The following is a 24,672-nucleotide window of genomic DNA, read 5'->3' as shown; positions in this document are numbered from 1 at the left end:
AAATGCAATCAAATAAAACCAGGTTTAGGAAAAAGAGATGCTTTAATCATGCTCAATTCCGACGATCAAAATGGCAGCAGATTTGGTTGTCGGAGCACCAAAAACCAACCAATATAATTATTTTATAAATTTAGTGGTTTTAGCCAAATGTGACTCTCTCTTTTCTTTTCTTTTTTCTTTTTTTTTTTCTCACTGAAGTAATGAATTTCGATCTACTATTGATTTCATATGTAGAGGCTTAAGGTGGTTCAAAATATATCTCTGAAGTTTTCTTTGTCTGATTCGGAAGGATGCCATTTCCCATCTATCCAGCTGGTGCAACCCTCTGATTTTGTCTCGGTAATCCAGTAAAGTCCGAAAATACAATGGCCTTCTTGTGGAGATGACTTATTGATGCTAGTTTGTCTGCGACTTTATTCGCTTCTCCGTAGCAATGCTTTACTGTTGCTCCTTTTTCACTTACAATCTGCTTGATTTTATCCACAATTTGCAGCAGCCTCCATGGTGTGCTTGATTCTTCATTGACCGCAGAAACTAACACCTTTGAATCAGCTTCCACTATTATTTTATCCAATCCTTTCGATATACAATATTGTAGTCCCAAGAGCATGGCATGCTCTTCTGCCCAATTGCTCGTCCCTTGACCTAAGTATACTGAGTACGCCAAATGTGACTTGAATAACAATCAATAACGATTGATGTTTTTTATTTCTGTTTATTCATGATCTCATTTGATTAAACCGATAATGAGATTGAGAGAAATGATGTTTTCTTGAAAAAACTCTGGATCCTGTTGTTTAGAGTATTTGTTACTATTTCACTGTGATACTGATTTAAACACATGCCTATGTATCCAGTGTTTCGGCAAAATTCATAGTTTTGGCTCTAATTTCACACATGTATGTGTTGAGGAAAGAGGAGTGACTTGAGCATGAGGGTAGTTTAATCTATTTATACATATCCGGATTAGTTAGTTTATTAGTGGTTAATGATGTGAGTGGTTGGTTAGTTAGGTAATTCCATTAGTACTAAGCTACTTATTTATATATATCAATGTAAACACTGAAATAGAATAGAATGAAAAAGTTTGCACTGTTTCATTCATTTCCTCTCTTCCTTTCTTCTTCTATCTTCTCCCCCGCAGCTAGGGTTTTCTACTGCATTCAATCTATGAACTTTAGCATGGTATCAAAGCTTTGAGCTCTAAATTGAAGCTCAAAATCGATCCTAATCTTTTTCTCTGCGCTAATTTCAGCTATTTTCCCCTAAATTTGAGTCAATTGTGACCTCAATTTATCTGATTAAAACCTTCAAACAACTCAACAATGGCGATTGATAATTTGGAAAATGCAACTATCACTGTCGAGAATGCATCGCATACATCATCGGACGATGAATTTGAGGAAGGAGTTACAATAGCAATTACTCATCCTTTGTACCTTGCTCCTGGTGATACAAACGACATCTCCTTGATTTCATTTTAGTTGACTGGAATATCAATCTATGCGAATTGCTCTACTTGGCCGAAATAAACTGGGAATTGTTAATGGCAAGTGGCCAGAGGAGAGGTTTCATGAGAAGGATTGGTACCAGTGGGAAAGGTGCAATGCTTTCGTACTGGTCGTGATTGATGAATTCAGTTGCTCCTTCGCTAATTAGTGGTATAGCTTATGCTACCAGTGCGCAAACAGTGTGGTTGGATCTACATGAGAGGTTTGATAAGGTAAATGATACTCATTGCTACAATTTACACAAGAAAACAGACACTTTGTGTCAAGTTACCTGATAAGTGGGGATTTGTACTACTTATTAGCAACTTTTTGCTTTCGTTTTAGTCCAAAAGCGTTTAATTGTGTTTCCGAAAACTGATGAAATATGCTTAATTGCAGGAATAGTGAAAAATGAGCCCCCAAGAAGAATTTCAATTCAAGAAGGAGTGATCCGAGCTCAAGGACACAAACAGGCATAAAAGCTCAGAAGTGCGGACCGCGGATTTTCATCTGCGACCGCAGATTGTGAAGAAACTCCTATCAGAGACAAGGGAAAAGTGCGGTCCGCACATGACATGTGCTACCGCAGAACCTAGGCAAGAGCAAACGTTCAGAGAACTTGCATTTCAAGTTCAACAGAAGTGCGGACCGCACAATTAATGTGCGGCTGCAAAAGAATAGCTACGCGGCTGCAGTCACATTTATGCGGTCCGCAGAAGAGCAATATGCGGCCGCACTCAGGAATGCGCGGACCACAAAAAGAGAGAAGTGCGGTTTCCTTTCCTGTCAGGCTGAAGCAAAGTGCGGATCGTACATGAAATTGTACGGTCGCAGAACCTCCAAAAGGATATTTTTGTCAGAAAATTCCAGCACTGTATACATTAAAGAGTTTCACTTTTTAAGGTCATGTTTTGACATCAGCAGCTACCGTAGACGTTTTCTTTTACTCTTTTTAGTAGTTTTTGCTATTTTGTTCTTTTTGAATATTGATTTCATCATTTTAATTATCAATATGAGTTTAATTATCACTTCTTCTTCTTCTTTTTCTTCCAATTTAAATATGAGTAGCTAGATTTTCACTAGGGTTGTGACCCAACCTTAGTGTGTAAACTTAATGAGTGTTTGATTTATTGCTTGTTTGTGGTTAGGCGTTGATTATGTAGCCTAGTTCTTGCTTTTATGTGGGGAATTAATGCTTGCAAATATTATTTCACGCCTATTTGACTTGGTCTCTACTTGAGAAAGAGAGATTTACTCTAGCAAAATTTGGCTAGCAAAAAAATGGATTAATCGAGGGATTGATAGGCCCAATTAAAAGTTGAACCTAGAGATAGTAAAACCCGACTTGAGCTTATCATCAATTATTTTGTTCAATACTCATTTGGACTTGAGAAAGCCAAATTGGGCAAAATCACTCTCTGACCACAAGGTATTGAGTGGGTACTGGGTGTTGATAGCTATAATACACCCCAACCAATAAAATAAGCTTTAAAGTTTACAACCCATTAGGCGAACACCTAGGTGAAGGACATGGCCCTAGGCCTTTTATATCATTTGAAAAATAACCAAAAAAACTTTCCTAGTTTAAATTCTTAGTTTGTAACCTTCGTTTAAACTAGACCTAGAAACAACCCAAGTTTGTGGAAGTGCAATTTGAGATAATTCAAGCTCATACACTATAATATATATCCCTAAGACCCATTGATAACTTCCTGTGGAAAATCGACCACGACTCCTTGTTGTGTATTACTATTGTATCGACCTTTTTCATATTCTCAAATAGAGAAGTGAAATTAGACGAGATCAATTTTTGGCGCCGTTGTCGGGGAGCTTAAAAATTGGTGTTAGCTATATATTTAGGTGTGTTTTTGGAATATCTTCTTTTCCTTCCTTGTTACTAACGTGTGAGTATTGTAGGTGCAATCATAGCAAACAACAAGCTCAGAAACATAGCCGTGGGGGATGTGGACGTTGATGATGATGAAATGGGTGAGATCCCTCTTGAACCTTAAGCCAATAGACGAGGTTGACTGCCTAAAGACAATGTACTCGTTCCACCCCCACCTCCACCACGAGCGGCTCCACACCGGGTGTTGCCGAATAAAGGATATGCAAGTGCTATAGTCTCACCCCGTATTAGGACGAGCAACTTATAAATAACCAACGTAATGCTTACTTTGCTCGAGCAACGAGGGTTCTTCACCGGTGCACCAGGTCAAAATGCATATAAACATTTGAAGGGGTTCGTTGATACGTGTTGGGGAAGCAAACAAATGTCTCCGAGGATGCTTTGAGGCTAAGGCTTTTTCCCTTCTCTCTATGGGGGAAAAATTTAGATTGGTTGGAACATTTTTCAAATCATTCAATTCATAGTTGGGATGAACTAGCGGAGAAATTTATTTCAAAGTATTTCTCTCTCGGGAACATGGCCATTCTTCGGGATGAAATTCTAGCATTCAAGCAAGAGCCTAATGAACCACTACACGAGATATGGGAAAGATATAGGACAATGGTGAAAGAGTGCCCCAACAATGATATGACGGAGAACATTATTCAACAAACTTTCTATCGGGGGATCAATACCACCAACCAATGTGTAGTGAATTAACTTGCCGGTGGGTACTTCATGACTACGCCTTATGCGGAGGCGTGTGATATTTTGGATGAGATAGTGGATACTTCATCAACGTGGAAATCTAGAGCCAAGTTCCACAAGGTGATCCAAATGTGATTCTTCTTCATAAAGATTTACATGACCATAGGAAAGCCATAGCCGAGTTGACAACCACCATGAACTAATTGGAAAAGGCTCAACTTCAACAAATGCAAAACCCGAGGCAAGTCAATGCTGTGGAGGGAGTCAATATGATGGTAAACAAGAGAAGAACAAGAAGTCCACAAGTGCAACAAAGAGTGGATAATTTTGTGCAAGATGATAGTGGGTTTGATCAAGGAGATTCTTATAATGATCAAGAAGAAGAGGTCCAATATATGAACAACTTTCAAGGGTAAAGAAACAACTACCAAGTCCCTAGTCAACAACAATGGAGACTTTCGAATAATCAAGGCAATTGGAATTCTAGCAACCAAGGTAATTGGAATAGTGGAAACAATCAAGGCAATTGGAGTGGAAGCAATAACCAAGGGAATTGGCAAAACAATAATAATCAAGGAAATTAGAGAGGCAACAACCAAGGCGGGTGGAACAACAACCAAGGAAATCAGGGGTCAGGTTTTCAAAGGCCCCCGATGTATCAACAACCGAGCAACCCACATCCTTACCCTTCTCATGGTCTTAGTTCCTCCAACAATGAAATGGCCCGTATTGAGAACATGTTCAAGCAAATGATGGAGATGAATGCCGATTCTGATGCCCAACTTTCTTCACACAACACATCAATCCGTAACTTAGAAGTGCAAATGGGTCAAATCTCTCAAGCTTTAAATTCTCGTCCTATGGGGGAACTACCAAGTGATATGGTTGTGAAACCGAAGGGTGGGAACAATATGGGGCATGCCATGGCCATTACTACAAGAAGTGGAAGAGGTAGGAATGCACCTACCTCAAGTCAAAAGAAACTTTTGGATGATGAGCAAGTGATAGAATAATAGGATATTACGAACAATATTGTGTAAACAAATAATGAAGTGTGGATTGATATTGATGACACGGTGGAAGAGACTCAAGAGGATATGAACCAGTCTAGGAATCATATAATTGACATACCGGAAATGGTAGTGCAAAAAGCTAAGGTACCATTACCTAAGCCACCTCCCCCCTATCCTCAAGGCTTGCTAAGAGAAATGGCGAGAATCAATTCAAGAAGTTCATTGATATGATGAAGAGTCTCTCTATAAATGTATCATTAGTTGAAGCTTTGGAGCAAATTCCCGGATATGCAAAGTTTATGAAGGACTTGGTGACAAAGAAGAGATCGATAAATTTTGAAACTATCAAAGTCACTTACCAAGTGAGTGCAATTTTACATTCGATGGCTCCTAAGTTGGAAAATCCCAGTGCTTTTACAATTTCTTGTACAATTGGAAGTGCCGAGTATGCAAAACCTCTTTGTGATCTTGGGGCGAGTATCAACTTGATGCCCTATTCGGTTTTCAAGACATTGGGAAATGGGCAACTAAGACCCATATCTCTGAGATTACAAATGGTCGATCGTACAATGAAGAGACCGTTGGGGGTGATTAAGGATGTATTGGTTCGAGTTGACAAGTTCATTCTCCTAACGGATTTTGTTATTCTTGATTATGAAGTGGACTATGAGGTGCCGATTATTCTTGGTAGACCTTTCCTTGCTACGGGGAAGGCTCTTGTTGATGTGGAAGCCGGTGAACTCACTTTTCGGGTGGGTGATGAAAAGGAAGTGTTCCACGTGTGCAAATCTAAGAGGCAACCGAATAGCAATGAAGTGTGTTCATTCGTGGACTTGGTGACCGATGTGATTATTGATGATACAAGTGCCACGGTTAATGTGGGTGACATGTTGGAGGTCGTTTTACTAAAAGGCGTTTCATAAAGGATTTTTCCAAAGTGGTGAACCCCTTGTGCAAGATTTTGGAGAAAGATGCTAAATTTCACTTTAATGATGATTACATGAGAGCATTTGAATTGCTCAAGTTCAAGTTGACAACAACTCCAATTATCACCACTCTTAATTGGAGCATTCCTTTTGAGCTCATGTGTGATGCTAGTGATGTAGCAGTTGGAGCAGTTTTGGGACAACGTATCAACAAGATCTTTCATCTGGTCTACTATTCTAGTAAGACCATGAATGATGCCCAAGTCAATTACACTGTGACCGAAAAAGAGCTCATTTCCATTGTGTTTGCTATTGAGAAGTTCTGCCCGTACTTGATGAGTGCAAAAGTGATTATCCACACGAATCATCCGGCACCTTGTTACCTTATGAGCAAGAAAGATTCCAAAGCCCGGTTGATGAGATGCATTCTTTTATTGCAAGAGTTTGATATAGACATCCAAGACCAAAAAGGAAGTGAAAACCAAGTGGCAGACCACTTGAAGGATGCATGATGGCCTTGAAATCAATGACTCCTTCCCCGATGAGCAACTCTTAGTCATTTCAATGAAAGAGGTGCCATGGTTCATGGATCTAGAAAATTTTCTTGTAAGTGGTATCACCCCGGATGAGTTCTCTTCAAACCAAAGGAAGAAGCTCAAATGGGATTGTCGAGACTATTATTGGGATGAACCGTACCTTTTTCGGATTTGTACGGATGGAGTGATTAGAAGATGTGTACCGGAGGAGGAACAAGTTGAAATTCTGGGGGATTGTCATTCTTCGTCGTATGGTGGTCACCATGGTAGAGCAAGAACGGTGGCCAAAGTGCTAAGTTGCGGTTTCTATTGGCCCACTCTTTACAAGGATACACGTGATATAGTCAAGTGTTGTGATAAATGTCAAAGGGCCGGTGGAATCTCAAATAAAAATGAAATGCCCCTCACCACCATTTTGGAGATTGATATTTTCGATGTGTGGGGTATTGACTTCATGGGACCTTTTGTGAGTTCTTGTGGAAACTCCTACATCTTGGTAGCAGTTGATTATGTGTCTAAATGGGTTGAGTCTGTTTCTCTACCCAACAATGAAGCAAGAAATGTGGTGGCATTTTTGAAGAAGACCATCTTCACAAGATTTGGTACTCGGCGGGCAATCATAAGCGATGGGGGTCGCATTTTTGCAACAAAGCTTTTGACACCTTCCTTAGCAAGTATGGTGTCACTCATAAAGTTATGACTCCCTATCACCCTCAAGCTAGCGGTCAAGTGGAAGTCTCCAATCGGGAGATAAAAAGTATTTTTTCCAAAATAGTAAATGTTAACCGGGCGGATTGGTCAAAGAAGCTTGATGATGCACTATGGGCTTATCATACTGCTTTCAAAACTCCTATCGGGATGTCTCCATACCATTTGGTGTTTGGCAAATCTTGTCATCTTCCGGTGGAACTCGAGCACAAGGCCATGTGGGCTTTAAAGAAGTTAAATCTTGATTGGGATGCAACTGCTAACTTGCGGGTTGCACATTTGAATGAAATAGATGAATTTTGGTACCATGCATATGCAAGTTCATCCTTGTACAAAGAAAGAATGAAGTACCTTCATGAAAATAAATCTGCAACAAGGAGTTTAAGGTGGGCGATCTTTTTCTGTTGTTCAACTCACGATTGAAGATGTTTCCCGGAAAGCTGAAATCCAAATGGAGTGGTCCCTTTGAAATTGTGGGTGTGACACCTTTTGGTGCATTGGACTTGAAGAACAAAAATGATAAGGTATTCTGAGTCAATGGTCACCGGGTGAAGCATTATTTGGGACAAGATGATGATGGCCACGTGGTGGCAGTGATTCATTTGAAGTGATGGTAATCTGAGTCGTGCCGCGACGTTAAATCAAGCGCTTGTTGGGAGGCAACCCATGTTTCCTTTTCTGTTTTTCTTTTCTTCTTCTTTAGATAGGTCTTATTTTGTTCTAACTGGATTTGAAGTGTGTTTTAGGAAGGTGTGTACTTTGCAGGAACTGTGCTAAAACAAATTGGCTAAGTATGTAAAAAGTACGGACCACACAATTTTGGACGCTACAACAGAAGGTAAATGCGACCGCACAGTTCCTTTGCGGACCGCACAAATTGAGATGGAAAAATTCTTAACTCTCTGAAGTTTGTTTGTCAGAGAAACAACCAAAGTGTGGCCGCACAACGAATTCTGCGGTCCGCACCACAATCCACGACCGCACAGCTAAATTTGCGGACCGTAGATCATCAAAAGGAAGTGAAACACAAGGTAATAGAGTGCGGACCACATAAGGAATTATGAGCCCGCACTCGTATCTTGATTCCTAAGCCATACCCACTGTGTATAACTAGTAACCCTAAGGCTACTATTGAAATTTTTCATTCTCTGAGAAATCAAAGAGGCTAAAATTTTGCACACATTTGGTTCAATCATCTACCACCTAATTACGCATTTGTGATCATTCCTTAGCACCACTTCGCCACTGGTTTGTTCAAATCATTTCTAAGATTCTTCAATTTTCTTAGTTTAATGTACAATTTGCTAGTTAATTTAGACCATTTATCAATTTCATATCCATGTGGGGTTTAAATTGTGTGGGTTAACTCTTACTTGCCTTTTGGGGAGTGGGTAGTTTGATTATCATGTTTAGTTGCTATCGCCATGTTCGATTTGTGCATAAATCGAAAACCTACAGGACTCTGCCCAATTGAATTTTGAAATGTGCCGTCGCACAAGGAATTGTGCGGCCCGCAGAAGTATAGATTAGGGAAGTTGGTGAGGCAAGATTGTGCGAACCGCACTTAAAATTGTGCGGACCGCAGTAATTTCATAGCGGCCGCAGAAAAGTGTGTGCGGCCACAGATCAGGCCAATCTCTGTCATCAGACAGTTAGCACTTTTGGAAAGTTTCATGTGCGGCTGTACTTCAATTCTGCGGTCGCAGTCAAAATTATGCGGACCGCAGTTTCAGACCTACGGCCGCACTTGCAATTGTGCGGACCACACTTCCCTACCCTGCAACATGTTTTGTTCTGTGACTTTCTGTTTATGTGCAATTGAATTAGAACTGACTCCTGCTGCTATTTGTTGCAGAAAATGGTTAGATCACGTGGTCATGGTGATACATCAAAGGGGATGGGTGAACCTTCCAGAGGCAGAGGCAAAAGCAATTTACCCATCTCCCTCCAAAGAGTAATTAGTAAGATACCCGAGCCCTCCGAATCTAGTTCATATGCCCCGTCTAGGGAAGCTTCAGAGGGTGACTCAGTGTAAGAGTAGCCTGTTATGAAATCAGAGCCACAGTAGCCTCAGGGAAAATACCAACTTAGAAACGAGCCTACCTCCTCTGAGAGCACTTCTGAGGGTACGGAAGGTGACAGTCAGGCTTCAGAGCCCTCATCCACACATGCCCCCGGCGCACCTGCTACTATAGTGGATGTTGATGGTATTCCGGATGATGGCCGAGGGGGTGATACCAGAGTTGTCGGCCTTGAGAGGTCGAAGAAGAAAGAGAGTTGGAAAAATAGGTTTGTCAGTCTGGCTACTTTCATAAGCTTCTGAGAGTGGTAGCCAATAAGATCATTCACTCTTGAGCGACAGTTCATGATAAAAGACCTTGACAAATACAACTCGGTAGTGTTGAGACAGTTTCGGGAATGGAAGGGGTGTATGTGGTTCACCAAAAGTGTGGTAGATGCCAAGGAATACCTGGTCCGGGAATTTTACGCCAATGTGGCGCATATAAAGAAAGGGACCAAGGTAACAAAAGTGAGAAATCTAAAGGTGCGGTTCGGTCAAAGCATCCTGAACACGTATTTAAGGTTTGAGGATGTGGAGCCTGTGTAATACTTGGAAAAATTAGCACTGGGAGATGCAGTTCGACCATGGCTAGCTAAGATTCTTGCAGCTCCGGGGCCGCCTCCAACACGTATCACAACAGGGGTTCCCATTCAGCGGAACACCCTAAATTTTGAGGCAAAGGAATGGCAAACATTCATGTGTAGTAGACTAGACCCGTGCCAAAATGAAACAATTCTTCCAATTCAGAGGGCAATGCATTGGAAGACAATGCTAGTCGCTTCTATCATGGCCGGGTACCCAATCAATGTGGGTGCGGTGATGTTGGCCAACATGTCTGTGGTAGCCAGGCAAGGTGACACCTCCTTCCTGTATCCCAACACTATCACTGAGTACCTTACGGATGCGGGTGTGGAGCCGAGGGATTTTGATACCAAGGTGCGAGCGAAGAAGCCCTTCTCATGGTATTCTTTGATGGGTGGTGGAAACCCAAAGAAAAAGGGTCAACCCTATACTACTGCAAGCCAGTCTGATGACCCCGTCGGGGTAACTGCTGAGACAGTTGACATGCCATCTACTTCAGCAGAACTTGCTGATGGTGCAGAAGTTATGCATCCACCTCCTTCTTCAGGTCCCTCAGCATCAGTGCCTTCCACGTTGGATTTGAAGCCGATGCCCATGCCCGCTCATCCACTATCTACTCTGCAAGTCTCCGAAATACTAGCGAGCCTCAACAACTGGATGCAGACAACCACTGCAAAGATGTCTGACATATCTAGTGATGTTGCAGCACAGTTATACACTCTGGCACCCTAGATTCCTCCGACAGTAGAGGATACATTGAAGAAGATCTTGGAGAACCAGACAACCATCATGAACACCTTGGTAGCACATGGAGCAGTGATATAGGAGCTGGGGAAGCAGGTAAAGAAAATGAAGAAATCCCAGGCATCCAAGAAATTAGTTGACAGGCTGAGGAGAGAGTTGTCCAAGATAGTAGCAGTTAGCGATATTTCATTTGATATGCTCATGGGGTCAGACCCACCACCAGATCCAGCAGCTCCAGTGGCACCAGCTGGCCAGTTTGAGGAGCCAGACCTAGCTTCCGACACTGTTGAAGCAGTGCACCAAATGTTCACCAACCAGTTACTCCCAGAACCGATGATGAGATCTAGTTTTAGGATACTGAGGGCGGTGACACTGCTATGGACACGAAGATGTCCAAGGCCACATAGGGAGTCTTTTTCACCCTTACCTGTCTTTATTCTTGTTTTGATTAAGCATTAGGGATAATGCTTATTTTTATTCGGGAGGGGAGGGTGGAGTTATTTGATTTGCTATTTGGATGACTTTTAGATATTTGGTTTGCAATAACTGACAATATTTTCTTCTTTCTCTTCATTCTGTATATATATTCTCTCTGTTCTCTCTTGATGTATATATTCTCTCTTTTCCTCTCTCATTATGTATATTCGTTAGCTTCTTTATTCTGTTTTCTTATTAGTCTATGTTTAATCTAATAACTTCTTTTTAATTTTGTAGTTTCTTTTTATGTTTTGGTGAACAATAAGCCTTTGGTTTTCTTAATGTCACGGTTCTTTCCAAAGGTCATTTTTGTGTGAACCGGGTGACTCTTCCCAATGATGGATGGCATGACAACATTCTTAAGGGATTGAGTCCATTTTTGGTGTTTAGGTAAGGATAGTAGTAATAATGAATAAAAAGACCTAATTGAGTCAGGCTCGAAGAGTAAAACATGCTTCACTTGGCACCAACACACTTAACTACGTGCTTATGGTTAAAAACAAGGTTTTTGGAAAGATATAGCTCTAGTTAGTGACCTTGTGACTCTTGTGTTGACTTAAGCAATCATCTAGTGGGGTTAGTCGAACCATAGTAATTTTCAATCTTGAATATGGTCATTGTGGGCCCTCACCTCTATCCTTTTAAACAACCCCGCTGCGTGAGAGGTGAGATGTTTTTGATTCAAGTCTAAGTACCCGTGCGAATGGTCTAGAACTTGCCCCGAATGTGTCTCTAGGCAAAATTTTAAGTTTTGCTTGGCTTGAGAAGTGATTGTAGGCTCTCCTTGACCCGCTTGAAATTTTCTAAGTCCCATCAATGTTGTTATCCCTAGTCAACCCATTTGATCCTAAAACCTTTCTCATTTGAAAACTATGTTACAATTCTGTCATGACCCTCTCTTAGCACCCGAGCTTTCCTTAATACTTTTGTGAAACAATTGGCTAAAAACGTAAGTTTGGGGGAGAGACTAGGAGTTTGAAAAAGGTATGAAGGCACAAAAAGAGAAAATAAATGAAGAAAAGGAAAGGCAAGAAAAAAAGAAAAAAAGAAATGCAAAAAGAAAGTGATTAAGTTGAAGAATTGAAAGGATTCAAAGAAAAATAATGATGCAAAGCATGGAGAAAGCAAAGAAGGAGGAAATAAATATCATGACCAAGAAAGAGTGATGCTAAGTCTCTCTAATCCCCTTATGGAAAAGAAAATGCCTCAAAGAGTTGGCAAAGCATGAGCCGATAAGAGAAAATAGAGTGCTTAAGGAAAGATACCCATTCAATCATAGCATATCCAATCGTAGTCCAAAAGCCTTCATTGCATTCCGAAAAAGCCCTATGTGATTTCAAGCCGAGTGAGCTTACATTAGTGGTGATTTACATGAGGGGCAAGCCTATGATACTTAAAGTCGTACTTGTGACATTCTTTTGAGAGAGATGAGTGAACCTTTCACAAAACTTTGAATTGAGTGCTACATTCTTAAGTGAGATATGCAAACGGAGAGTAGAGAGGAGGAGTTTGGGATCCACAATGATCTACATGAAAGAGAGAGGTTCCTTGATGAATGAAGTCAACTCTTGATGCTCAAGTGTCACATTAGAACTATTTGTGCTTAAAAGTTCAACCCATTGCTTTGTTAATAATTTAGAAGTGTTGTGGGTAATTGTTAATCCCAATTGATGCGTGATTGATGCATCTTTGATTAGCAGGAATAACTCTTAACTTGTGGAGGTGGGAATTACCTAATTTGCTTGAGGACAAGAAAAGGCTTAAGTTTGGGGTAGTTGATAAGTAGAGATTTTGACTACTTATTAGAATCTTTTTGCTTTTGTTTTAGTCCAAAAGCGTTTAATTGTGTTCCCGAAAATTGATGAAATATGCTTAATTGCAGGAATAGTGGAAAATGAGCCCCCAAAATGAAATCCAACTCAAGAAGGAGTGATATGAACTCAAGGACACAAACAGGCACAAAAACTTAGAAGTGCGAACCGCAGATTTTCATCTGCGGCCGCAGATTGTGAAAAAACTCCTATAAGAGACAAGTGTAAAGGGCAGTCCGCACATGACATGTGAGACCGCAGAACCTAGGCAAGAGCAAAAGTTCATAGAACTTGCATCTCAAGTTCAACAGAAGTACGGACCGCACAATTAATGTGCGGCCGCAAAAGAATAGCTACGCGGCTGCAGCCACATTTGTGTGGTCCACAGAAGAGCAATGTACAGTCGCACTCAAAAATGTGTAGACCGCAGAAAAAGAGAAGTGCGGCCGCAATTCAGAATTATGCGGCCGTAGGTTTCCATTATTGTCAGGCTGAAGCAAAGTGCGGACCGCACATGAAATTGTGCGGCCACAAAACCTCCGAAAGGGCATTTTTGTCCAAAAATTCCAGCACTGTATAAATAGAAGATATTACTTTTTTAGGTCAAGTTTTGATATCAGCAGCTACAGTAGACATTTTCTTTTACTCTTTTTAGTAGTTTTTGCTATTTTGAGCTTTTTGAATATTGATTTCATCATTTTAATTATCAATATGGGTTTAATTATCACTTCTTCTTTTTCTTCTAATTTAAGCATGAGTAGCTAGATTTTCACTAGGGTTGTGACCCAACCCTAGTGTGTAAACTTAATGGGTATTTGATTTATTGCTTGTTTATGGTTGGATGTTGATTATCTAGCCTAGTTCTTGCTTTTATGTGGAGAATTAATGCTTGCAAATATTATTTCACGCCTATTTGACTTGGTCTCTACTTGAGAAAGAGAGATTTAGTCTAGAAAAACTTGGCTAGCAAGAAATTGGATAAATCGAGGGATTGATAAGCCCAATTAAAAGGTTGAACCTATAGATAGTAAAAACCTACTTGAGCTTATCATAAACTATTTTGTTCAATACCCATTTGGACTTGAGAAAGCCAAATTGGGTAAAATCACTCTCTGACTGCAAGGTATTGAGTGGGTACTTGGGTGTTGATATCTATAATACACCCCGACCAATAAAACAAGCTTTAAAGTTTACAACCCATTAGGCGAACATCTAGGTGAATATCATAACCCTAAGCCTTTTATATCATTTGAAAACCAACCAAAAACACTTTCCTAATTTGTAACCTTCATTTAAATTAGACATAGAAACAACCCAAGTTTGTGGAAGTGCAATTTGGGATAATTCAAGCTCATACACTATAATATATATCCCTAAGACCCATTCATAGCTCCCTGTGAAAAATCGACCATGACTTCCTTGTTGGGTATTATTATTGCATCGACCGTTTTCATATCCTCAAATAGAGGAGTGAAATTGGACGAGATCAGTACCTCATCTATCTCTATTTATTATTCAAAACTTAAAGATCTTTGGGATGAATCTGAGTCTGTAATACCTACCCTTGGATGTGACTGTGTCAAAACAAAGGAGTTTATTGTGCATCTACGAAAATAAAAGGTATATCAGTTTCTAATGGGCCTAAATGATTCTTACTCACAAGCTCGTAGTCAAATTCTTATGATGAAGCCCTTACCAACAGTAAATCAAGCTTATGCAATGCTCATGGGTGATGAGAGCCAAAGAGTTGTAGCTGCCTCGGTTGGAGTATTAGGTCCTCCTCCTATTGTGAATGCAAATACATATGATTCTACAACACTCTATAGTGCTAAGTCCAACTCTAATCCAAAGTTTAGAAAGAATTATAATGTTCAGTGTGAGTTTTGCAAAATGAAAGGTCATAGTGAGGAGAATTATTACAAAATAATAGGATATCCCTATGATTATAAGTTCAAAAAGAAAGGGAGAGCTAGAGCACACAATGTAATGATAGAACCTGGTTACTCCATGCCTTTATATACTGATAGTGCCTCTCAGTACATGCCAATGCAGTCATTGCCTGTGAACTATGGTCATCACCATGCTATAGGTCAAGTTGCTGAAAACTACCAGGTACAAGGTTCATGCTAGCTCTGCTGCTTCACAGGTTCAAGGTGCTGCAAATGCAAAGTCATCATCTGAGGGAGGTGGTTTTCCTTTCACCAAGGAACAATATGAGCAAATCATGCATATTTTGAACAACAATCACAATGGCACCTCATCATCTATTTCCAATGGAAAATGTAACAGGTACTACCATTGCTTTTTTGGCATATTCTAATCCACATGAATGGATCATTGATACAGGAGCCACAAATCATATGGTGTCAGATATTAATCTATTAACCAAAACCTCATCAACTGCACCCACTAATCCCAAAAAAGTTCTATTGCCTAATGGAGATGTCACTCAAGTAACTCACATTGGAGATAGTCATATTTCAGACAACAATATCATTAAAGAAGTTTTCTATGTGCCCCAATTCAAATTCAACTTGTTGTCAGTCTCCAAAGTGATAAGAGACCTAAGATGTTTTGCTTCCTTTTATCCTGATTTCTATATATTTCAGGATCTCTTCAGTGGCATGGTGAGAGAGATTGGTAGGGAGAGAGATGGACTGTATTTTTTGCAGAACCATGGTTCCAATAAGCTCACTGCAATCTCTTTGGCTTCTGCTGGAATAAAGTCAAGCAGAAATAACTCTACCATTGATGTTAGTTTGTGGCATAAAATATTAGGACGTGTGTCTAGTATAGTCCTTAAGAAGTTGTTTCCTGCCAAACTAACAAATATTACTGATACCATAAATAAATGCACTATATGTGTATGTGCCAAGCAGACCAGATTACCATTTCCTACTAGATGTATTAAAAGTACTGCTGCCTTTGATCTAATTCATATGGATGTTTGGAGTCTCTACAAATATGCAACCTTTGATGGTAATAGATACTTTCTAATAGTTGTTGAAGACTTTACCAGAATAACTTGGTTATTTCTATTAAAACTAAAGTTTGATGTGTGTGTGGTCCTTACTCAATTCATTATTTTTGTTCAAACTCAATTCAACAAAATTCTAAAAGTAGTCATGTCTGACAATGGATCTGAGTTTGTAAATTCTACTTGTCATGCATTGTTTCAGAAATATGGTATTATTCATCAGAAGACTTATGCATATACCCCTCTACAAAATAGAGTCGCTGAGAGGAAACACATGCATATTCTTGAGGTAACTAGAGCCTTGCGGTTTCAAGATCATATTCCCATTAAATATTGGGGCCACTGTGTTCTTGCAGCTATTTACATCATCAACAGAATGCCAACTTCTGTTCTTAATGGTTTGTCTCCCATTTGAGCTGCTATATGATCAAGAACATACTCTGGAGCATCTGAGAGTTCTTGGATGCTTGTGTTATGCCAAGCAAGTTCAAGAAATAGATAAGATTCTTCCCAGAGCTAAATCTATTGTTCTTATGGGCTTTTCTGATACTCAAAAGGGCTATATGTTATTGGATCTTGCCACTAATTGCTTCTTCATCAATAGTGATGTCTCTTTCAGGGAGGATATCTTCCCTTTTAAGGAGTCTCAATCCTCACCTCCACCTATGTTCTTGTCTTCTGATTCTCCTTCTTATGGTGAAGCCTACATCTCAACTCCATATGAGATTAATAGCTTAGGGCAGACACCTTCTCCTTCTACTTCTATTAGCCTGAGACTTGAGGATAATAACTCAAAGAAGGAGCATTCAGTGCAGCCTCCTAGTGCCTCTGAAGGGGTGTCAGCTTCCTTGCCTTCTGTTGATCAGAACTCCACTGTCCTGAGAAGATCCTTGAGGACAAAACAAGCTCCTATCTGGTTGAAGGACTTTGTGACACTTCCAAGTCACAAATCTGTTCCTTATTCTATTGCCAGCTATATCTCCTATGATGGTATTTCTCCCAAGTACCAATGTTATCTAGCTGCCTTTTCTTCTATCGTAGAACCTACTACATTTGAAGAAGCTGTTAAGGATTCCAGGTGGGTAGATGCAATGCAAGCTGAAATTGCTGCTTTAGAATCCAACCATACTTGGGATGCGGTGCCTTTGGCTGATGACAAAGTACCTATTGGATGCAAGTGAATCTACAAAGTAAAGTACAAAGCCACTAAAGAAGTGGAGAGGTTTAAAGCTAGGCTTGTGGCCAAGGGGTATAGCCAACAATAGGGCATTGACTACCAGGAAACTTTCAGTCCAGTAGTAAAAATGGTTACTGTCAGGACAATTTTGGTTTTGCTGCTTCTGCACATCCATCAAATGGATGTGTATAATGCCTTTCTACAGGAGGATTTACATGATGAGATCTATATGACTCTACCTCAAGGATTTCCGATTCAGGGGGAGAGCAGACCAGCATGCAAACTTTTGAAATCCTTATATGGACTTGAACAGGAGCCAAGACAGTGAAATGCCAAACTTTCTGAAGCACTATTGAAGTTTGGTTTCGTGCAGAGTCAACATGATCATTCATTTTTCATAAAAGGGACAGGCAAAAACACTATAGTCATTTTGGTGTATATGGATGACATGCTCCTCACTGGTCCAAATATGATACTATTAAAATAGGTCAAGGCTAAATTCCAACAGGCTTTTAAGATGAAAGATCTAGGTGAACTGAAATACTTCTTTGGCAATGAGTTTGCCAGGTCACGGCAAGGCATTCTAATGTACCAAAGGAAGTACACTTTGGAACTGATCTCTGAACTTGGGTTGAGAGCTGCAAAACCAGTTTTCAAACCTATTAAAGCCAACATTAAGCTAACCACCAAGGAGTATGATGAACATACTGACAGTTACAACACAACAGATGATGAATTGTTACCAGATCCTAGCAAGTATCAAAAACTACTAGGAAAACTACTCTACCTCACTGTCACAAGATCATACATAGCTTTTAGTGTTCAGACACTAAATCAATTTATGCAAAAACCCAAAAGATCTCATATGAAAGCTGCACAAAGGGTAGTCAGATATGTGAAGAATCAGCCTCGACAAGGCATACTTTTATCTACTAAGAAGAAGAACATCATTACAGCTTATTGTGATGCTGACTGGGCAGCTTGCCCTCTCACTAGAAAGTCAGTAACTGGCTTCTTCATTATGTATGGTGATTCACTAGTGTCCTGGAAGTCTAAGAAGTAGAGCACTATCTCTAGGAGTTCTGCAGAATTAGAATACAATAGCATTGCATCAAATATGGCAGAGTTAGTTTGGAAACTTTGGATTGTTTAAAGATATTGGAGTGTCAGTTGCTCTTCCTATGAACATTCACACTGATTGCAAGGAAATAATTCAAATAACTTCCAATCCAGTGTTCCATGAGTGTACTAAACACATTGAAATAGATTGTCATTTCATAAGGGAAAAGATACAGAATGGGCCGGTGAAGACATAGTATGTGGCCACTAAGGAACAACTTGCAGACATCCTAACCAAAGGCTTAACCAAAGTACAACATGAATATCTGATGTCCAAGCTAGGTGTTCTTAATATTTTCATACCACCTAGCTTGAGGGGGAGTGTTGAGGAAAGAGGAGTGACTTGAGCATGAGGGTAGTTTAATCTATTTATACATATTCGAATTAGTTAGTCTGTTAGTAGTGGTTAATGATGTGAGTGGTTAGTTAGTTAGGTAGTTACATTAGTACTAAGCTACTTGTTTATATATATATCAATGTAAACACTGAAATAGAATAGAATGAAAAAGTTTGCATTGTTTCATTTATTTCCTCTCTTCCTTTCTTCTTCTCTCTTCTCCCTCGCAGCTAGGCTTTTCTACTGCATTCAATCTATGAACTTTAGCAGTATATGCAGGGCTGTACCGAATTACAGTACAGAAATCTAAAATTTTGGTATTCTGTATGATATTTGGTTTAAGTACTTAAAAAAATTGGTATTAAGTATGGTATTTAGTATTTATAAATAAAATACCGAAATACCGATACCGTACCGAAATATATAATAAGTTACACGATAAACATATTATTGATTATAGAATAAATACTAAAGTTCTAAATTTATTTTCCCGTCATTTTTCAATTTATCACCTTTTTTCTCCCATTATACTTGACTTTCTCCCTTTTCTTTGATTGCCTACTTATGTTTCGACCTTTCTCCCATCTAGGTTTAACATTTTTGGCTTCCATATTTTTTTACTATATTATAACATTTTTATTTTCGTAGTTGTGAGCACCTTACTTAAGAATATTACAGTGTATGACTTTATGCACTAGTTAATATTCGAGCCGAACAAACTGAATTTATCAGACCAAATAAACCGAAACCGAAAGAAAAAATGCCGAACCATACCGAATTTAATTAGGTATGTTATTGATATAGCATTTTACGAAATCGAATACCGAATGGAACCGAAATATCTAAATACAGTACCATACCGACCGACGAACACCCTTATGTATGTGTGTTAAAGAAATAAGCAAAGATAAAATTAAATATGTAATCAGAGCCCAAACTTTTTTGTATTTAAATCTTGAATGCACCATTGAATGTTTATTACATTTTCTTGCAAGGATTCATTATTACAGCACCATAATTAATTATTCGGGTTATCATGCTATTTCACTAAGTCATATACGGAGTATCAATTAGTTAAAGATTAGTACTGCCATTTTCTTTCTTTATATTACGAACGAAGTTAGTCAATATCCTTATCAATCAGCCAATAAATTGTGTCGGTGACTATTTTTCAACTATTAACAGTTTCCTATGGCTCAGAGAAAACAAAGAGAAGGAAGAACGAGTAGGTGCACATTTTAATATAACATTAAATAAATAAATAAAAGCCATCCTTTTTGACCCATCGGCACATGGGTTTCCTTTAGAAGACCTGTTATATTTTCAATCGCAAATTTTTCCAATTTTAGGCTGTTGAATGAGCTAAGAAAGGTCAACAATCCAGTTATTACAACTCATACTTGTCATGGCATCTGCAGGTCAACTTATTAGACAAATAATACAGACTGAATACAAATATTCTTTTTAAATAAAAATAATAGTATTATTTCGGCTTTTGCCTATAGGGTGAAAACCAAACAAACACAAATGTCCAATAAACGTTTTTGCTAGTTTTCACACTAACACCATGTTGAAGTGAACAAAAAATAAGCATTGACTTGATTGCCTTTTTTTTGAGTGGTTTGTGGGCAATTCAGCTGTCAAAATCAAGCTAAAAGGTGCAACTAGTACTTGAATATTGGTTTTCAAGCAAGTTATTTTACTACACTTATCGCACTAAACTGTTCGCACTCAAAAATCGTACTATTTACTATTATTGATCAAGGTGGAATATGATATTGCAAAATCCTCAAGATTATTAATTAATGAGTTGAAACCGTGTTATTGTGACATCTTGTTGGACCGTTAAGCCTTGTACCTTTCAACTACATCTTTGGATATGAGTGTTTTTCCACTTATCCCTTTTTGTGGTCCACTTATATATGACAAACCTTTTGAGTTAAAAGCTCAAAAATGTTGTATTCTTCTTGAAGCCAAGTATTAGACATGACAACATTTCATAATTCCTTTGTTTGCATTCTACATGTGATACTTGTTTGTTCACTTCCATTAAAAATCACATCTTCAGCAAGAACTGAAGCTGAAGCTCTTGTCAAATGGAAGAGTAACTTATCTCCTGCTTCTTTCTTGGATTCTTGGTCCATTTCCAGTTTCAGAAACTTGTGTAATTGGACAGCTATTGTTTGCAATACTGGTGGGACACTTTCTGAGATCAATCTTTCTGATGCAAGCCTCTCTGGCTCTCTTGATGAGCTTGATTTCACTTCATTCCCGAGTATCACGAGTTTTAATCTCAATGGCAACAACTTCAGTGGATCCATACCTTCGAATATTGGCAATGCCTCTATGCTCACTTTCTTGGACCTGAGTAACAATATCTTGGAAGGTCTCATACCAGAAGAAATTGGGAAGTTAACACAACTTGAATATCTCAGTTTATATAACAATAGTTTCAATGGTGTTATTCCCTATCAAATTAGCAATCTTCAGAAGGTAAGGTACTTGGATCTTGGATCAAACTTCTTAGAAACTCCTGACTGGTCTAAATTGAGGAATATGCCTCTGTTGACACATATGAGCTTTGGTTACAATGAGCTGAGCTTAGAATTCCCTGAATTTGTACTCCGTTGCCATAATCTGACTTACCTCGATATATCAATAAACCATTTGAATGGTTCAATACCAGAAACAGTATTCACAAACTTAGACAAGCTTGAGTACCTAAATCTTTCATCCAATTCATTTGAAGGATCATTGTCACCAAATTTTACCAAGTTGTCCAAGTTGAAAGAACTTCAGCTTGGTATTAACAGGTTTTCTGGCTTAGTTCCTGATGAAATTGGTTTGATCACTAGTCTTGAAGTTGTTGTACTTTTCAACAATTCATTTCAAGGAAATATTCCATCTTCTATAGGCAGACTCAGAAATCTTCAACACCTGGATCTTCGAAAGAATCGTTTGAATTCAACTATTCCTTCTGAGCTAGGCCTTTGTACTAATCTTACCGTCTTGGCTCTAGCAGAGAATTCCCTACACGGATCATTGCCTCCATCTTTCTCTTCTCTGACCAAGTTATCTGAATTGGGGTTGTCTGATAATATTCTTTCTGGTGAGATCTCAACATATTTCATTACCAATTGGACTGAGCTGACATCTTTGCAGCTTCAAAACAATTCCTTTACTGGGAAAATTCCGCCTGAAATCAGTCAGTTGAAAAGCCTCAAATATCTTTACCTCTTTCATAACAATTTCACTGGTTCCATTCCCTCTGAGATTGGAGACTTGCAAAACTTGTTGGAGCTAGATTTCTCTGACAACCAGCTTTCAGGCACAATACCTCCAACCATCGGAAACCTAACCAATCTTATAACGTTGCATCTTTTTCGCAATGTTCTCAATGGAACCATTCCTCCTGAGATTGGGAAATTGACATCTCTTCAAACCCTTGATATCAATACCAACCGACTTAGTGGTGAGCTGCCGGACATCACTTCTGATCTCAGTAGTCTGAAGCTTTTTTCTGTATATAGTAATAATATCTCAGGCAGCGTTCCTGAGGACTTTGGAAAGAACAGTCCTCAATTGTCCAGTGTCGGCTTTTCAAATAACAGCTTCACTGGTGAACTGCCACCTGGATTATGTAGCCAGTTTGCTCTTGAAGAGTTCACAATAAATGGGAACAAATTCAGTGGGAAGTTACCAGATTGCTTGAAGAATTGCACAGAGCTAAAAAGAATAAGGCTTGAAGGCAACAACTTATCTGGTAATCTTGCAGAGGCATTTGGCGTGCACCCGAATCTTGTTTTCCTTTCTCTCATTGACAACCAATTTTCAGGTGAACTCTCACCTGAATGGGGGAAATGTGAAAAACTCACAAGTCTAAGAATGGATGGAAATAAAATTTCTGGTGTGATCCCAGCTGAGCTAGGGAATCTGAGGGAGCTGCGCGTGTTAACTTTGGAAGGAAATGAATTGACCGGTGAAATTCCTTCTGAACTGGCAAAGTTGGGCCAGCTCTACAATCTCAGTTTGAGCAAAAACAATCTTACAGGAGGAATCCCACAGTCTGTTGGAAATTTAACTAAGCTCCAGTATCTTGACTTGTCAACAAACAAGTTAAGTGGGAACATACCGGTAGATGTTGGGAAGTGCGAGAGCCTGTTGAGCTTGAATCTTGGCAATAACTCATTATCAGGTGTTATTCCCTCTGAACTTGGCAATTTGATGGGGTTGAGTATTCTTTTGGACCTCAGTGGCAATTCGCTATCGGGAACAATTCCACAAAACTTGGCTAAGCTGACCTCATTGGAGGATCTCAACCTCTCACATAACAACCTCTCAGGTAGAATTCCTCCAGCATTATCTGGCATGGTCAGTCTTCAGGAGATGGACTTTTCCTACAATGAGTTTTCAGGACCAATTCCAACCGATGGAGTATTTCAAGGAGCGGCTGCTAAATCTTTTCTTGGAAACTCTGGTTTGTGTGGAAATTTAGAAGGATTATCCTCGTGTAATTTGGCTACCCTTGATGAGAAGTCCAGAAACAAGAATCAAAAGGTCCTTATCGGGGTACTTGTACCGGTGGCCTGCCTCATACTTTTGGCAATCATTTTTGTTGCATGCCTTGTATCTCGAAGGAAGGCTAAGCATTACGATGAGGAGATCAAAGCCAGCCAGATGTATGAGAATTCAGAGTCTCTCATTTGGGAAAGAGAAGGGAAGTTTACATTTGGTGACATTGTGAAAGCTACTGAAGATTTCAATGAGAAAAACTGCATTGGAAGAGGAGGCTTTGGAAGTGTTTATAGAGCAGTTTTGCCATCTGGGCAGGTTGTTGCAGTCAAAAGACTCAACATGTCAGACTCAAGTGACATTCCTTTGACAAGTCGTCGAAGCTTTGAGAATGAGATTAGAACTTTGACAGAGGTGAGACACAGGAATATAATCAAGCTCTTTGGTTACTGTTCCAAGAATGGGTGCATGTACTTGGTTTATGAGTATATAGAAAAAGGTAGCCTCGGGAAAGTTCTATATGACAGTGAGATGGTTATGGAACTAGGATGGGGTACAAGAGTGAAAATTGTGCAAGGAATAGCACATGCACTTGCTTACTTGCACCATGACTGCTCCCCACCCATCGTGCACCGTGATGTATCGCTGAATAACATCTTGCTTGAGTCAGAGTTCGAGCCACGACTCTCTGACTTTGGCACAGCAAAGCTGCTAGCTTCAGAATCATCAAATTGGACTTCAGTTGCTGGTTCTTATGGCTACATGGCACCAGGTATTTTACTCATTAGCTTATGCATCCTTATTTCTGTTGGTTTTTCAGTATGCTCATTGGAAGAATGCAGGCAGATATTCACTTTTGAACCCTTGCAATTCCTTATTGGATCATCTAATTTCAGTGTCCCTGATGCAGCTAGTTTTCTGCTTAACAAGCTTGTGACAGTTGATATTCTTACTTTAGAAACGAAAAATGTTTCAATACACATTTGTTTCTCTTCTTGTGCAGAGCTTGCCCTTACAATGCGCGTTACAGAAAAATGTGATGTTTATAGTTTTGGAGTTGTGGCTTTGGAGACTATGATGGGAAGGCATCCGGGGGAGCTTTTAATATCATTATCAGCAGCAACAACTTTGTCTTCAGAAATTCTTTTGAAGGATGTTCTTGACCACAGACTTCTACCACCCACTGGCCACCTGGCAGAAGCAGTGGTTTTTGTAATCACGATTGCTTTTGCATGCACACGTACCACTCCTGAGGCACGACCAACCATGCGTTCTGTAGCACAAGAATTATCTGCTCAGACTTTGCCTTACCTTCCACAGCCATTGGGGTCAATAGAAGTGAGCAAACTAACAAGTTTCCAGAAATAGCAGAAAGTATGAGATAACAAGCCTGATGTATAGGTGTGAAAAATGTACAGGCTGCAGAGTTCTAGTGTTAGTGTCTATATAGTTTCAATGATGAAACATCGGAGCTGGCCGAATTATTACGTTGTAGGTGCACTTTTCTCTAGAGAGAGAAATAATATTATCCTGTTAATCATGATAGTTAGATCTCAAAGTCTTATACTTTAATCCTAATTATATTGATATCTTAACTTCCAACAA

The 24,672-nt window shown here is 39.4% G+C and overlaps 2 protein-coding genes across 2 annotated transcripts; both read left to right on the top strand.

The window, feature by feature from the left end:
• Positions 1-14,580: 14,580 nt before the first annotated feature.
• LOC142173476 (uncharacterized) lies at positions 14,581-17,103 on the top strand. Its single transcript, XM_075239070.1, has 6 exons — positions 14,581-14,928; positions 15,035-15,131; positions 15,235-15,398; positions 15,555-15,698; positions 16,125-16,211; positions 16,279-17,103. The coding sequence occupies exons 1-6, from the start codon at positions 14,581-14,583 to the stop codon at positions 17,101-17,103; spliced, it is 1,665 nt and encodes a 554-aa protein (XP_075095171.1).
• A 3,364-nt stretch (positions 17,104-20,467) lies between these two features.
• On the top strand, positions 20,468-24,610 carry LOC107820515 (uncharacterized). Its single transcript, XM_016646806.2, has 2 exons — positions 20,468-23,839; positions 24,071-24,610. Exons 1-2 carry the CDS (start codon positions 20,542-20,544, stop codon positions 24,433-24,435), a joined length of 3,663 nt encoding a protein of 1,220 aa, XP_016502292.1. The 5' UTR covers positions 20,468-20,541; the 3' UTR covers positions 24,436-24,610.
• Positions 24,611-24,672: the final 62 nt, after the last annotated feature.

Source organism: Nicotiana tabacum, chromosome 19, assembly GCF_000715075.1.
Source record: "Nicotiana tabacum cultivar K326 chromosome 19, ASM71507v2, whole genome shotgun sequence".
Classification (NCBI taxonomy): Eukaryota; Viridiplantae; Streptophyta; class Magnoliopsida; order Solanales; family Solanaceae; genus Nicotiana; species Nicotiana tabacum.
This window is presented reverse-complemented; position numbering and strand designations above follow the sequence as displayed.